Source organism: Microcebus murinus, chromosome 12 (assembly GCF_040939455.1).
Source record: "Microcebus murinus isolate Inina chromosome 12, M.murinus_Inina_mat1.0, whole genome shotgun sequence".
NCBI classification, from domain to species: Eukaryota; Metazoa; Chordata; class Mammalia; order Primates; family Cheirogaleidae; genus Microcebus; species Microcebus murinus.
The window spans coordinates 46,909,241-46,922,384 of record NC_134115.1 but is presented as its reverse complement, the minus strand read 5'-3'; the positions used below and the strand labels follow the sequence as shown (position 1 = coordinate 46,922,384).

General features: G+C 36.4%; 1 protein-coding gene across 2 annotated transcripts in view; it reads right to left on the bottom strand.

The window, feature by feature from the left end:
- FOCAD (focadhesin) overlaps positions 1-13,144 on the bottom strand; it is a 265,358-nt gene that overhangs the window by 218,157 nt on the left and 34,057 nt on the right. For both annotated transcript variants that reach the window (XM_076008775.1, XM_012769776.3), the window contains exon 5: positions 2,109-2,213. In XM_076008775.1, the coding sequence (XP_075864890.1) occupies positions 2,109-2,213 (105 nt within the window). The remainder of the gene's footprint in view (positions 1-2,108; positions 2,214-13,144) is intronic.

Genomic DNA, 13,144 nt, shown 5'->3' with positions numbered 1-13,144 from the left:
TGGCATAATTAAATGGCAAAGGGGATACAAGTTACCAAAATCTATGAGATTCTGCAAAAGCAGTCCTAGAAGAAAATTCATAGACTTAAATGCCTATGTCCAAAAGACAGAAAGATCACAAATCAACAATATCAATCATCTCAAGGAATTGGAAAAGGAAGAGCAAACCAATCCTAAACCCTGAAGAAGAAAAGAAATAACTAAGGTCACAGAAGAACTACACAAAATTAATCCTTAAAGAATTATACAGAAGGCCGGGCGTGGTGGCTCACGCCTGTAATCCTAGCTCTCTGGGAGGCCGAGGCGGGCGGATTGCTCAAGGTCAGGAGTTCGAAACCAGCCTGAACAAGAGCAAGACCCCGTCTCTACTATAAAAATAGAAAGAAATTAATTGGCCAACTAATATATATATATAAAATATTAGCTGGGCATGGTGGCGCATGCCTGTAGTCCCAGCTACTCGGGAGGCTGAGGCAGGAGGATTGCTTGAGCCAGGAGATTGAGGTTGCTGTGAGATAGGCTGACGCCATGGCACTCACTCTAGCCTAGGCAACAAAGCGAGACTCTGTCTCAAAAAAAAAAAAAAAAAGAATTATACAGAAGATTACTAAAACAAAAAGTTGGTTCTTTGAAAAGATAAAATCAACAGGCCTCTCACTAGACTAACCAGAAACAAAAGAAAGGACCCTTATAAGCTCAATCAGAAATGAAAACAGATATATCACAACTAATACCATAAAATATAAAATGTCATCTTGAATAATATAAAAATCTCTATGTACATAAACTTGAAAACTTTGAGGAAATGGACAACTTCCTGGACCTCCATAGGTCCAATCACATAGAAATAGAACTCCTAAACAGACCAATATCAAGTAATAAAATTGAAGCTGCAATAAAAAAAATCTTCCAACAAAAAAGAAGTCTTGGACTTCAGCCAAATTTTACCAGACCTACAAAGAAGAACTGGTACCTATACTGCAGAAATTATTCTATAACATTGAGAAGGAAGGAGTCCTCCCCCCGCCAATTCATTCTACAAAGCCAGTATCACCTTGATACCAAAGTCAGGAAAGGCCACAAAAGATGAAAACTACAGACTAATATCCCTTAAGACCATAGATGCAAAAATTCTCAATAAAATCCTAGCAAACCGAATTGAGCTGCACATCAAAAAATAATCCACCACAACCAGGTGAGCTTCATCCAGAAATGCAAGGATGATCCAACATATGCAAATCTATAAATGTGATTCGCTACATAAATAGAAGCAAAAACAAAGACCATACAATCCTCTAAATAGATGCAGAAAAAGCATTTAACAAAATTCAGCACCCTTTTATAAGAACTCTTAACAAAAAAGGCATAGATGGACATACCTCAAAGTTATAAAAGCCATATATGACAAACTCACAGCCAACATCATACTGAATGAGGAAAAATTGAGAGCATTCTGGTTAGAACTGGAACCAGACAAGGTTGCCCACTGTCACCATTTCTATTCAACATAGTGCTAGACACCCTAGCCAGAGCAATCAGGCAAGAGAAGGAAATCAAAGGTATACAAATGGGGAAATATGAGGTCAAACTATCTACCATTATTACTGCTATGTGTATTTTATTTCTAAAATAATTCCACCTTATTACATTGTACAGATGACAAAGAAAAGGCAAATCAACACTCTTAACTACTGACCTTGGTGATAACACCTGCAAAAGACAGTGTCCCATTGCATTTCATATTAAGGAAGTATACCCTCCTGCCTAACTTAAACCTCTCCTGCTTTAGGTACTTTTGCTTAATAAACTCTTCTGAATACTGAGAAGATGATTACATATTCTACAGCAAAAAGAATAACCTGAATTTTGGGTAAAAGATTTAAATTCCCAAGAAGCAACCCAGAAACCTACATTGGTGATACTCAGTGGTGTGTTGTCAACTTTATCTCAATGCTCTGAGTCTTTGAAGCACTAATTTCCTGATAAGTCAAGACCCACAAACACTTTGTGCATATCCTGCTGAATTAAATAACTAATTTTTAATGAATTATCATATTTCAGTTCATAACTTAACAATTCATTTAAAAAAAGAGAGAGAAAACACTTACCTAATAGTGTATATATCCTGAATATTCTTCTCCCCACCTTTTCCTTCCTTAAGAGCTTGCATTTGTAATAATTTCATAATGGCTTTTATCAAGCCATGTGTATTCCTGTAAAGAAATATCATGACATGTTAAATGTTATAGATGTAAAGTGAATATTCTAACCAGGTGCTTAATCCTACCATTTTTAAATAACTGAACACTTGCCACCCACATCGAATAGTAGCTACCCACAGGCACCAAACTCATTCTCTAGCACAGACAAAACCTATCCAACATATTTAAAGGAGGAGAAATGGAGCCAAAGAACCAAATCACCAACCTATCAATCACCTGCTACACACTCCTGGGGGAAAATCAATCACGGAAAAAAAAACATTAACCCACACAATTTTAAGCAGTGACTACATCCGTTACTCATATTAAATGATCAAGTCTTTCATTTATAAATATTAGCAGACCACGAAAAATAACCAGACACATAACATGGATCCACCACTCAAAAAGGTGGGCCAGAGAACAATCAGAGCAAATAATCCCCATTAAAACAGAGTAACAGGAGAGGGAAGAGCACTTTTAAATTTTTCCTTATTTTCTGCAAGAGATAAAAAGATAATATATCAAAAAGAAAAATACCCTGCCCTTTTAAAATAAAGATCTCCTTGGAAAATAGAAAGAAATCTCAGAAATAAATTTAAAAAAAGACTCTTTGGTAAATGAAAAAAGTAATTATTTTTTAATCATGGTTGTTAATACTTATTAAGTACCTACTATAAGCTAACCACTATCCTAAGTGCTTCACAAGTACTATGTCATTTAAAATTCAGAGCACAATAGGATGGATATTCCTGTTAACTTTATTTTTAGGTTAGGACAAAACTTAATTAGATATCCCTACTGCCACACCTATGCCCAGATGTTATATGAGACCATGAAATCTCAGATGTTATCATCACTGATTGAGCAGTTCCAAGATTCTAGTATCTGAGTAAGAACTATCATGAGGGTCTACTTTGGTTTGCCCTAGTATAAGTCACTACACATTCAGAAGCCTTCTTGTCTTCTAGCCATCAATGTTTATGCAACTGAAAATCAGCTCTAAGGTCTGATTCAAGCTAAAATGACTCCATTTATATACAGCTGTAGAAAATCCAGTCCTATCCTAGTAACCTCCTAAGACCCACTCCTGAGCCTAACGATTAGTTGAACTGGTACCTATCTTAAATCAATGTTGATTGAATTTCACTGAATTTCTTTCTAGAAACATGGATTCATTAAATAATCCTTTTTTCCATGTGCAACTATGTTGGTTTTCCTCATGCAATGATTTATGTCACATGACTAGAGTTCTAGATAGGACAGATAACAGATCTATAGTTTTTTACCAATTTGGGTCCCCTATCCTTTTATGAAAGCAGTAGAACCTAAGAGAAAAGCATAATCACATTTGCATTTAATTCCAAGGGGTTCACAAAACCACTGAGATTGATAAATAAACTCCAGTTTTTTAAACTTTAAGTTAGGTCTCACTGGGTCTCATTTGTGGATCCAGATTTTATTGTATGGATAACTGAGTCAACCCTGTATTTTAAGCAAGAATGACATGAATAGATTATAATTTTTGAAGGATTATAGCATCATTCAAATTATATGTACACCCATTCAAATAGTAACACATTTGTCTTAAAATCAATTGAATTATTATTTATATATTTCGAGTGAGTAGAAATAGATGATTTCTGATTAATTTTTATTTAAACCTCTACTTTAATTCTAATTAGCTAGGGAATCTTGGGCAAGCCACTTAATGCCTGGAAATCTCAACATCCTCATCTGTATAACTGAAAATCATGATAATAAAACCCACCTCTTATGTTGTTCTGAAGAATAAATAATAGTATGTCAGTAAAGTACCTCGTTATTTTTTCAAAAAGTTGTGATAATCTAATATTATAACAGTAACATAAAGATAATAATGTTCTTCCCTCTTTACAGATGAGGATGTGTAAGCACGTGTGTCATAGTTAATGAATGTCAAAGCCTAGAATCTGCCTAAAACCAAATACGAACCCATTCTAACTCCCAAAAATCCCTAGTACTTTCCATCTGTCATCACAAAACCTGCTTTTCTTGTTTTCCAGCCTTTGTTACTGTGCACCTGAGAATTACTCTTGCAAAATTAAAAATTTTGTTGAATTCTATATGATTTCAAAAAGGAGCTATAATAATTTGAATCGTGCTGAAAAATCAATATAGTGAATTAGTAGAAAACAAAACCACTGGAGAAGCAAAAGTCAAAGAAATGATACAAGGAAATTTCACTGAACTGAAGTCTTCACATTGAAAGAGCTACCAAGTTCTAGGCAATATTTCTGGAAAAATTAATTGCTGACATTTATCAAATCCAAAGATAAAAATAAAATCCTATGATCTCCTGGACTTCATAAAACAAAATAAATAAAATAAAGACCATTAGACTGACACCATTTCTAATCTGGCATCAGAATTCTTGTCTACAAAACTGAATGAAGCAATGCATGGGGAATTATAAGTGAAAGGTTTATAAAACTCAATAAATCTAACCACCCCCCAAAAAAAACTTAGAGTAATATATAAAGACCAAAGAAATATTTTCAGACATAATATTCTGAAAAATTTTCTTGAATGACTTCTCAATTAAAAGAGAACATGTACAGATTGCACAGCCTTGTAAATATACTAAAAACAACTTTTAAAAGAGTGATTTTGTAATATGCAGATTATATTTCAGTAAGCTGTTATTTTTTAAAAAATATAAAACATAAGAAACAATTTAAGAAATAAAAAATATGTAGACTACAAAGAACTTTGGTCAGCATGAATATCAGAAGAACTTACAATCATATTTCAAATGTGGCCATAAAGATGAAAGCATTTGTTATTATATCGTGGAGGGGAAATGTGAAAATGAACAAAAACAAAAATCTGTAACTAAAATTCCAGATAGTTTCCACAAATTTAGTAAGGAGGGTTTTCTGTAGGGACAAATAAAGTTAAGATAAGAGATAGTCTGAGATCATATGTTTACAACATATCTGATAGACAAAGGGTTAACATCCATAAAACAAAAAAAGCACAAGATAAAGCAGATCATAGAATAGGAAAATGAGCAGAGAATATAGATATGCAAATCCCAGAAGAATAAGATTCATAATATGCAATGTTAGTAAGTAAATGGGGAAATAAGCACTTTCATGTTGAGCATACATTGATTGGCTCAGCCTTTATGTAAAGTAACTTGGCAGTATCTATGACAATTTTAAATGAACATACCCTTTTCCCCATAAATTCTGCTTCTAAGAACTCATCCTACAGAAATATTCTTACCTATACTCAAAAGAAATTATACAATACTCATTATTTTTTTTTTTTTTTTTTTGAGACAGAGTCTTACTTTGTTGCCCAGGCTAGAGTGAGTGCTGTGGCATCAGCCTAGCTCACAGCAACCTCAAACTCCTAGGCTCAAGTGATCCTCCTGCCTCAGCCTCCCGAGTAGCTGGGACTACAGGCATGCGCCACCATGCCTGGCTAATTTTTTCTATATATATTAGTTGGCCAATTAATTTCTTTCTATTTATAGTAGAGACGGGGTCTCACTCTTGCTCAGACTGGTTTCGAACTCCTGACCTCGAGCAATCCACCCGCCTCAGCCTCCCAGAGAGCTAGGATTACAGGCGTGAGCCACCACGCCCGGCAATACTCATTATTTTGAAAAAAAAGACATATTTGTCAATAGGGAAATGGCTAAAATATGACACCTCTGCACTTATAGAATATTCTGCAGCTGTTAACGAGGATGGAAACAGATTTATATATATGACATGGAAAGGAGTCCATCACACATTAAGTGGAAGAAAGCAAGTTTTAGAACAATATACATATGAATGGAATATCTGATTTTAAAATACTTGGTATACATGTACATATAAATGCCTTTTTTTTTTTTTTTTTTTTGAGACAGAGTCTCACTTTGTTGCCCAGGCTACAGTGAGTGCCGTGGTGTCAGCCTAGCTCACAGAAACCTCCAACTCCTTGGGCTCAAGCAATCCTGCTGCCTCAGCCTCCCAAGTAGCTGGGACTACGGGCATGCGCCACCATGCCTGGCTAGTTTTTTCTATATATATATTAGTTGGCCAATTAATTTCTTTCTATTTATAGTAGAGACGGAGTCTCACTCTTGCTCAGGCTGGATTTGAACTCCTGACCTCAAGCAATCTGCCCGCCTCGGCCTCCCAGAGTGCTAGGATTACAGGCGTGAGCCACCGCGCCCGGCCTATAAATGCTTTTTTATAGGTCTAGAGATGGGATTTCAGTTTCACTGGAGTTAGTTGGTCCCTAATTCCATGTGCCTGGATCTGACTTCAGATTACCCTAGCTTTCTCTATATCCTAGAGGAATCCAAGACCAAGACTTGGAAGAACCTCTGACTCCTAAGCCTTTCCAGTCCTTTTCCTACTTTTCACCAGTAGCCAATAACAAAAGAGAATTTAAAAAAAAGAAAATGGCAAAAGGAAGTTTCACCACTTACTACTTTCACTACCATTGTTTGAGTTTTCAAAAAAGTATGCACAAGTTTTACATTTTATTAGTTAAAAAAGGAAAAAAGATTTATAATCTCAAGGTGAGGAAAGACTTTCTGAACACAAATGGAAGATAAAACCTGATTTTCTGGATAGTATGAGCAGAAATTTAAATAAACAATGAAATAACCACAGTGTCTTCTATTTAGGACCTGTCTTCAGTAACAGTTTAGCACAGACACATAAACATGTTTAATTTGAGAAAGTCGATTTCTGAGGAACATTTTCAGGAACTGGAATTAGCCTTTAGATAAGCAGGCTGTATGAGTTTGAGGTACACAGGTACCCAGGAGATTAATTAACAAATCAAAGTAAAGACTTTAATCATGGCAAAAAGAAGAGTTGATGAGATATTATGCCTAACTTATTCATAGTATAATGTGTTCAGAGGATATTATTAACCAAAAAAAGGCATATCCAGGTGCCTACTAGATAGTCCCACTTTAGCATCTGAATCATGCCTGATATTCAACATGTCCAAAATTGAACTCATGTTCCCCACACACACCTGGTCTTCTAATGTTCCCTATCTAACGGTAGAATAAGTCAGAAATCATGGAGTCACTTTTGACCTATGCCTTTCAGTCACCTTCATATTCAATACATGTTGAATGTTTCACCCCCTAAATATCTCACAAAGCGATCTATTCCTTCCACTCTGGAGCAAGCAACCACTATCTCTCATTTGAACTATAGCAACAGCCACCTAAGCTAATTTACTGGTATCCACTCTGCTGTAGTTTGGACGTTTGTTCCCTAAACCATTTGATCCACAAGGTTGGAGATAGGACTTAACAGAAGGTATCAGGACCATGGGGGCAGATCCCTCGAGATTAATGTCCTTCCTGGGTGGGATGTGGGGGGATGTGAGTGAGTTCTCATTCTCTTAGTTCCCAGGAAAACTGGTGGTTAAAAAGAGCCTGACACCTCCCCTCTCTTGTTTCTTCTGTCACCATGTAATCTTTACATGCTAGCTTCCCTTCACCTTCCCCTGTAAGGGGAAGCAGTCTGAGGCCCCCACCAGAAGCAGATGCTGGCATTATGCTTCTTGTATAGCACACAGAACCGTAAGCCAAACAAACCTCTTTTCCTTGTATTATAAATTACCCAGCCTCAGGTATTCCTTTACAACACAACAAACTAAGATACACTCTATCTGCCTACCCTACACCCTATACTTTTAATTTTGTCTTCATACTGCAGCCAGAACAGTCTTTTTTGGAACAACTGATATCCACTAGATAAAAAAATTCTGTAGATTCCCTCTGTACCCAGGATAAAGACACAAATCCTCAAGATTACCCATCATGGGCTACATTATCTGACCCATACCTATCTTCCCAGCCTCATCTCAAACCACTCTCCCCTTGTTCTTGGCATTCTTTCAGACTTTTCTAATAGCTATCTTCCCTCCCACAATGGGGACTTAGCACATGCTATTTCCTGAAAGTTCTACCCTCTCCTGTTTGCCTAGATAACTTCCATTCATTCCTTAGTCCCATTGTAGGTTTTACTTCCTCAGGAAAGCCTTCTTTAACCACCATGACTAAGTCAAACCCTCATATTAAAGGTACATCCAACACAGTATACTTCATCTGACTATAGTTTAATATGCAATTGCAGAACCATGTGAATGTGGCAGTCTCTCCCTCTAGCCCAAAAGCATCATGAGTGCAAGGATTATGTCTGCTTTACTTACCATGATATCATAGCCCCTAGCACAGGAATATAGAAGACAATAAATATGTTTAATTAATAGATAGATGGATAGATATAGCTGAGACACTGTCTTGCCTCGAGAGGTAAATTCTGAAGGTAATTTCTACTTCTATAATTACATGATTTTACATATGCACACTGAAATTAGAGTATCTGATCCTTTAATATCAAAATTCATTATTTAGTTTTTTATAAAATAAATTAATATGAATGTTATTACTGGTTGTAATTATGAAAAGCCTTTCATTCAGGGATTGCATATTTAGTAAATATGGAAATTATAAATACCGGGAAGATAAAATTAATATAATAGCCTTATGTTATCAAACAACCAAACAACCCTGTTGATGGAAGAGAAGCAAATGTTTTTTGTTGGAGGTTTTTTTTCATTTAACACATCTTAATCCATGTACCTACAACATTAAAACCAACTTAAGATTCCTGATAGAATAAGAAAAGTAAGAGAGAAATATTCAGATGGTATATAGAAATTAACTGCTGTGTTGAAGGCTGCCCACCATGCAGCTAAATCCACCACACTGAAAATTAACTCCTAAGAGAGTCTTAGGAATATTAGATGGTTCCTGTGACTTAGTATAAGAGCAGGGGCAAGAAGTCCCCTTTGGAAGATGCTATTTTCTTTCACTGCCTTCCATCTTAACTCATTTGTTATGTATGAAAATCATTAAATAGCAAAAGAATTTTTGAAATTTTACTTAAATTCCCCTCTCTTTCTCAAACCACTTCTAAAGAGTGAGTCCAAAAAACAACCTTAAAAAGTAGATATAGAGGAGGACGAAAATACATCAAGTATATTTAAATCCATGAGCTCATTATAATTTTTTAAAAGAAAATGTAACTGGTCAGTACTAAAAAGATGCTAAAAAAAATAACAAATCATTATTTTGGAATTTAGTAAATTAAGGAAAGAATTATTGACCAGCCACAGTGGCTCATGCCTATAATCTCAGCACTTTGGGAGGCCAAGACAGGAGGATGGCTTGAGGCCAGGAGTCTGAGACCAGCCTGGGCAGCATAGCAAGACCCCAATCTCCACAAAAATTTCTTTAAAAATTAGCTGAATGTGGTGGCACCCCTGTCATCCTAGCTACTCAGGAGGCTGAGGCAGGAGGATCTCTTGAGCCCAGAAGTTTGAGATTAGAGTGAGCTATGATTATCTCACTGTATTTCAGCCTGAGTGACAGAGCAAGACCCTCTTCAAAAATAAAATAAAATCATGTACATATCCTGCCTTTCCTATACAAATTGTACTACTAGATAACCAAATAGTAGATATAGGGAAGGTTCTCTTTACAGCAGAATTTCAGATAATAAGTGAAAAAAAAATGATAGAATTAGAATGTCACAATTTTGGAACCCCTAATGAACTAATGGATCTAATAATTGAGTGTCAACAGCTGTTAACATCACCAAAAGTGAATCAATCAGATATTATGTCCTCCTGATAGAATACAATCCTACCTGTAAAAAAGTCTCCCCTTAACCCCCTCAAGGTTGTTCTGAGGATTAAGTAAAGAATTTTACATAAAGCTCTAAAGCACAAGCCTGGACACATAGCTTATATACAAGAAAAGCTAGTTTCCTTCTCTAATCCCCATCCCCTAGAAACCAAGGCAGTGATTGTTTCTATTATTATTGCTGTTTAGAAAGATAAGTTATAGTAATAAAAATATATATATATATATTTTATATATATATATATCTTATACATAAAAGATGTTAACCCAGGAGCAGGTGGTGCCCTGTGAACTAGGAAGCAGAGAAAGTCAGTCTGCAGCAAAGGAGGAGAATGAAACAAACCCCATATATATGGGGTAGGGAGGGGAGGGCATGGCAGTATCCCATCATCACAGTAAAACAATTATGTTATCTTTGACACTGACTCAATCTCTCCTCCCTCCTTCCCTGTCAGAGCAACATATATCTAATATCAGTCACTTACACTTAAGCACAATTATGTTTCAAAGCTAGAGCTGACCTGGCTGAGAGATAATTATTTCCAAGGTCATGGCTCACCTCCAAATTCAGTCCCAGTGCAAAGGACTCCTAAGGAATAGCATGCCAGTCTTTTTTCTGTTTTGGGGACTACCACTCCTTCTCCACTCATGTGGTCACTGTACAACGGTTCTCAGCACATGTGTTTGTGCAATGAAGACATAGCCAGTAGGGGGTTAAACTGTGTTCCCCAAAAAGATACATCTAAGTCCCAACCCCCAGTACCTGTGAATGTGACCTTACTTGGAAATAGGCTCTTTGCAGATATAATTAAGTTAAAGATGTTGGGACAAGATCATCCTAGGTGGGTGTTAAATCCAATAACTGGTATCCTTATAAGAGAAAGTATAGGGATACTGTACTTGAGACACAAGAGGCACACAGAGAAGGCACCCGTGGGAATACAGAGGCAGAGACTGGAGTTATACAACCACAAGCCAAAGAAGGCCAAGAAATTGCCAGCAGCCACCAGAAGCCAGTAGAAAGGCACAGAACAGATTTCCCCAAAGCCTCAAGAAGGAACCATTCTGCTGACACCTTAGTCATGGACTTCTGGCTTCCAGAATTGTGAAAGAAATAATGACTGCTGTCTTAAAGTCACCACGTCTGTGGTCATTTCTTAACAGCAACCCTTGAAAACTAATACATATCCCCTCGCAGAGCTAACTGACCCAGCTCCAGGTCCTACCATCAGAAATCTATAATTGTGGCCAGAAAATTTCAATCTCAATCTGGCTGTCTCTTATACATAAAAGATGTTAACCCAGGAGCAGGTGGTGCCCTGTGAACTAGGAAGCAGAGAAAGTCAGTCTGCAGCAAAGGAGGAGAATGAAACAAACAGCCTGTATCCCATCCGTTTCTGAGGCCCACGTGCATACCTATTCTTGGGTCCCATGAGATACTCCTTTATCAAAGAAATGAAAAAATCATCCTTTTAGGCTCATACTAGTTCAAATGGATTTCTGTAACTGGTAACCCAAAGGGTTCTAACACACTCAGGAAACTGCTGGCATAAGCCCTTCAATAAAGATAAGCTGCAACAAGTCTTCCCTGGACAGGTGCCAGGAAAAGCTGAATTTATTCAAGAACACTTTAAGGGAGAGCAAAGGAAACTTCAGGACTGGGTGACAAGTGCAGTAGCAAGCAACAATGCAAAAAGGAACCTCAATTTTCACTAGGCATAAAAGCCAAGACCCAGATCTCATACAGATTGAGATTAATCAAAAATATTCAAAATCTTAAATGTTCCAAAATCTGAATCTTTTTGAGTGTTGGCATCATGTCACAAGTAGAAAATTCCACACCTAGCCTCATGTGACAGGTCACAGTCAAAACACACTTAAAATTTTGTTTCATGCACACATTAAAAATATTGCATAAAATTACCTTCAGGCTATGTGTAGAAGGTATATACAAGGGCTGTCCCAAAAGTATACAGCCCAATAGAGACATTTATTATACTAACAATGGCTGGATACTTTCCAGATAGCCCTCATATGGAATGTAAATGAATTTCATGTTTAGACTTGGGTCCCATCCCCAAGATAGCTCATTATATATATGCAAATATTCCAAAATCTAAAATCTGAAATACGTCTTATCCCAAGCATTTCAGATAAGGTATACTCAATCTGTAATGAAAGGGAATGTGGGTCAATAATGATGTTGAAGATTTCCAAAAAAATATAAAACTAAAAAGAAAATTTTTTGGTCAAGTTGTACAAACTATACTAATTAAAACCACCCATGTAAATTGCTTCTCACTAAGTGTTATAGATATAGCATGATTACTACTGTGCTTGTGAATAACACGCATCAGGTTCTTTTGGGTTGGGATTCAATTGATTACAACACCAAACACTGCTCATATATGCTCAGTCTCCTTTTAAAAAGACCGCAAACAATGCTGTTTCTTTGATTCAAAATATACCAAACGTGATGTACAAGGAAGTACCTATAGTAGACCAGAGATAGAATTAAAAGTATTTGGGTTAAAGAGAATGACATGAACATCCCAAAAATGTGTGAGATGGGGAGAGCATCCCTGGGTACTATGGGAACAAATGGTACAAATGTGGCCAAATCCCTTTTTAACTCTAGGATGTCAGATCTCAGAAAAGGATGACTGATCAGCATCAAGTACAGTAAGTCTCCAGTAAATAACCCTAGATTAATGATCAAATCATTGTCTAAATTCATTATAAAACAAGAAAAGAGAGACAGAGAAACACAGACAAGAAGGGAGGAAATTTTTTTTAAAAAAACTACAGCTTTGGTTTTTAAACTCATGCTTAAATGAATGACCAAAAATAATGCTTATTTTAAAAAATCTAAGATGTAATGTTATTGACCTTTTGCTTGAGAAAGTTCTGTACACTCATTTGTCTTCTAAGTACCAGAAAATGGCCTGATTTCTTCTGAAGCATTTTTCCATTATAAAAGTAACATGTGTTCAGTAGTCACTGTTCTTACATCACCTAAAAACATCTTAGCATAAGCACATGACTCTTACAATGGAAGATTTTACAAACAAAGCCTTCAACCAGAGCAACTAACTTAAAAAAGAAATAGGGTCAAATGTCCTAGACGAGAAAAGTAGCTGGTTTTCTGGTTATAAGATGCAAGTTAAGAGAGACTCAGATTTTAGGGAAAGAAAGAAGATTGGGGGAAAAAAGGAAAGAGAAC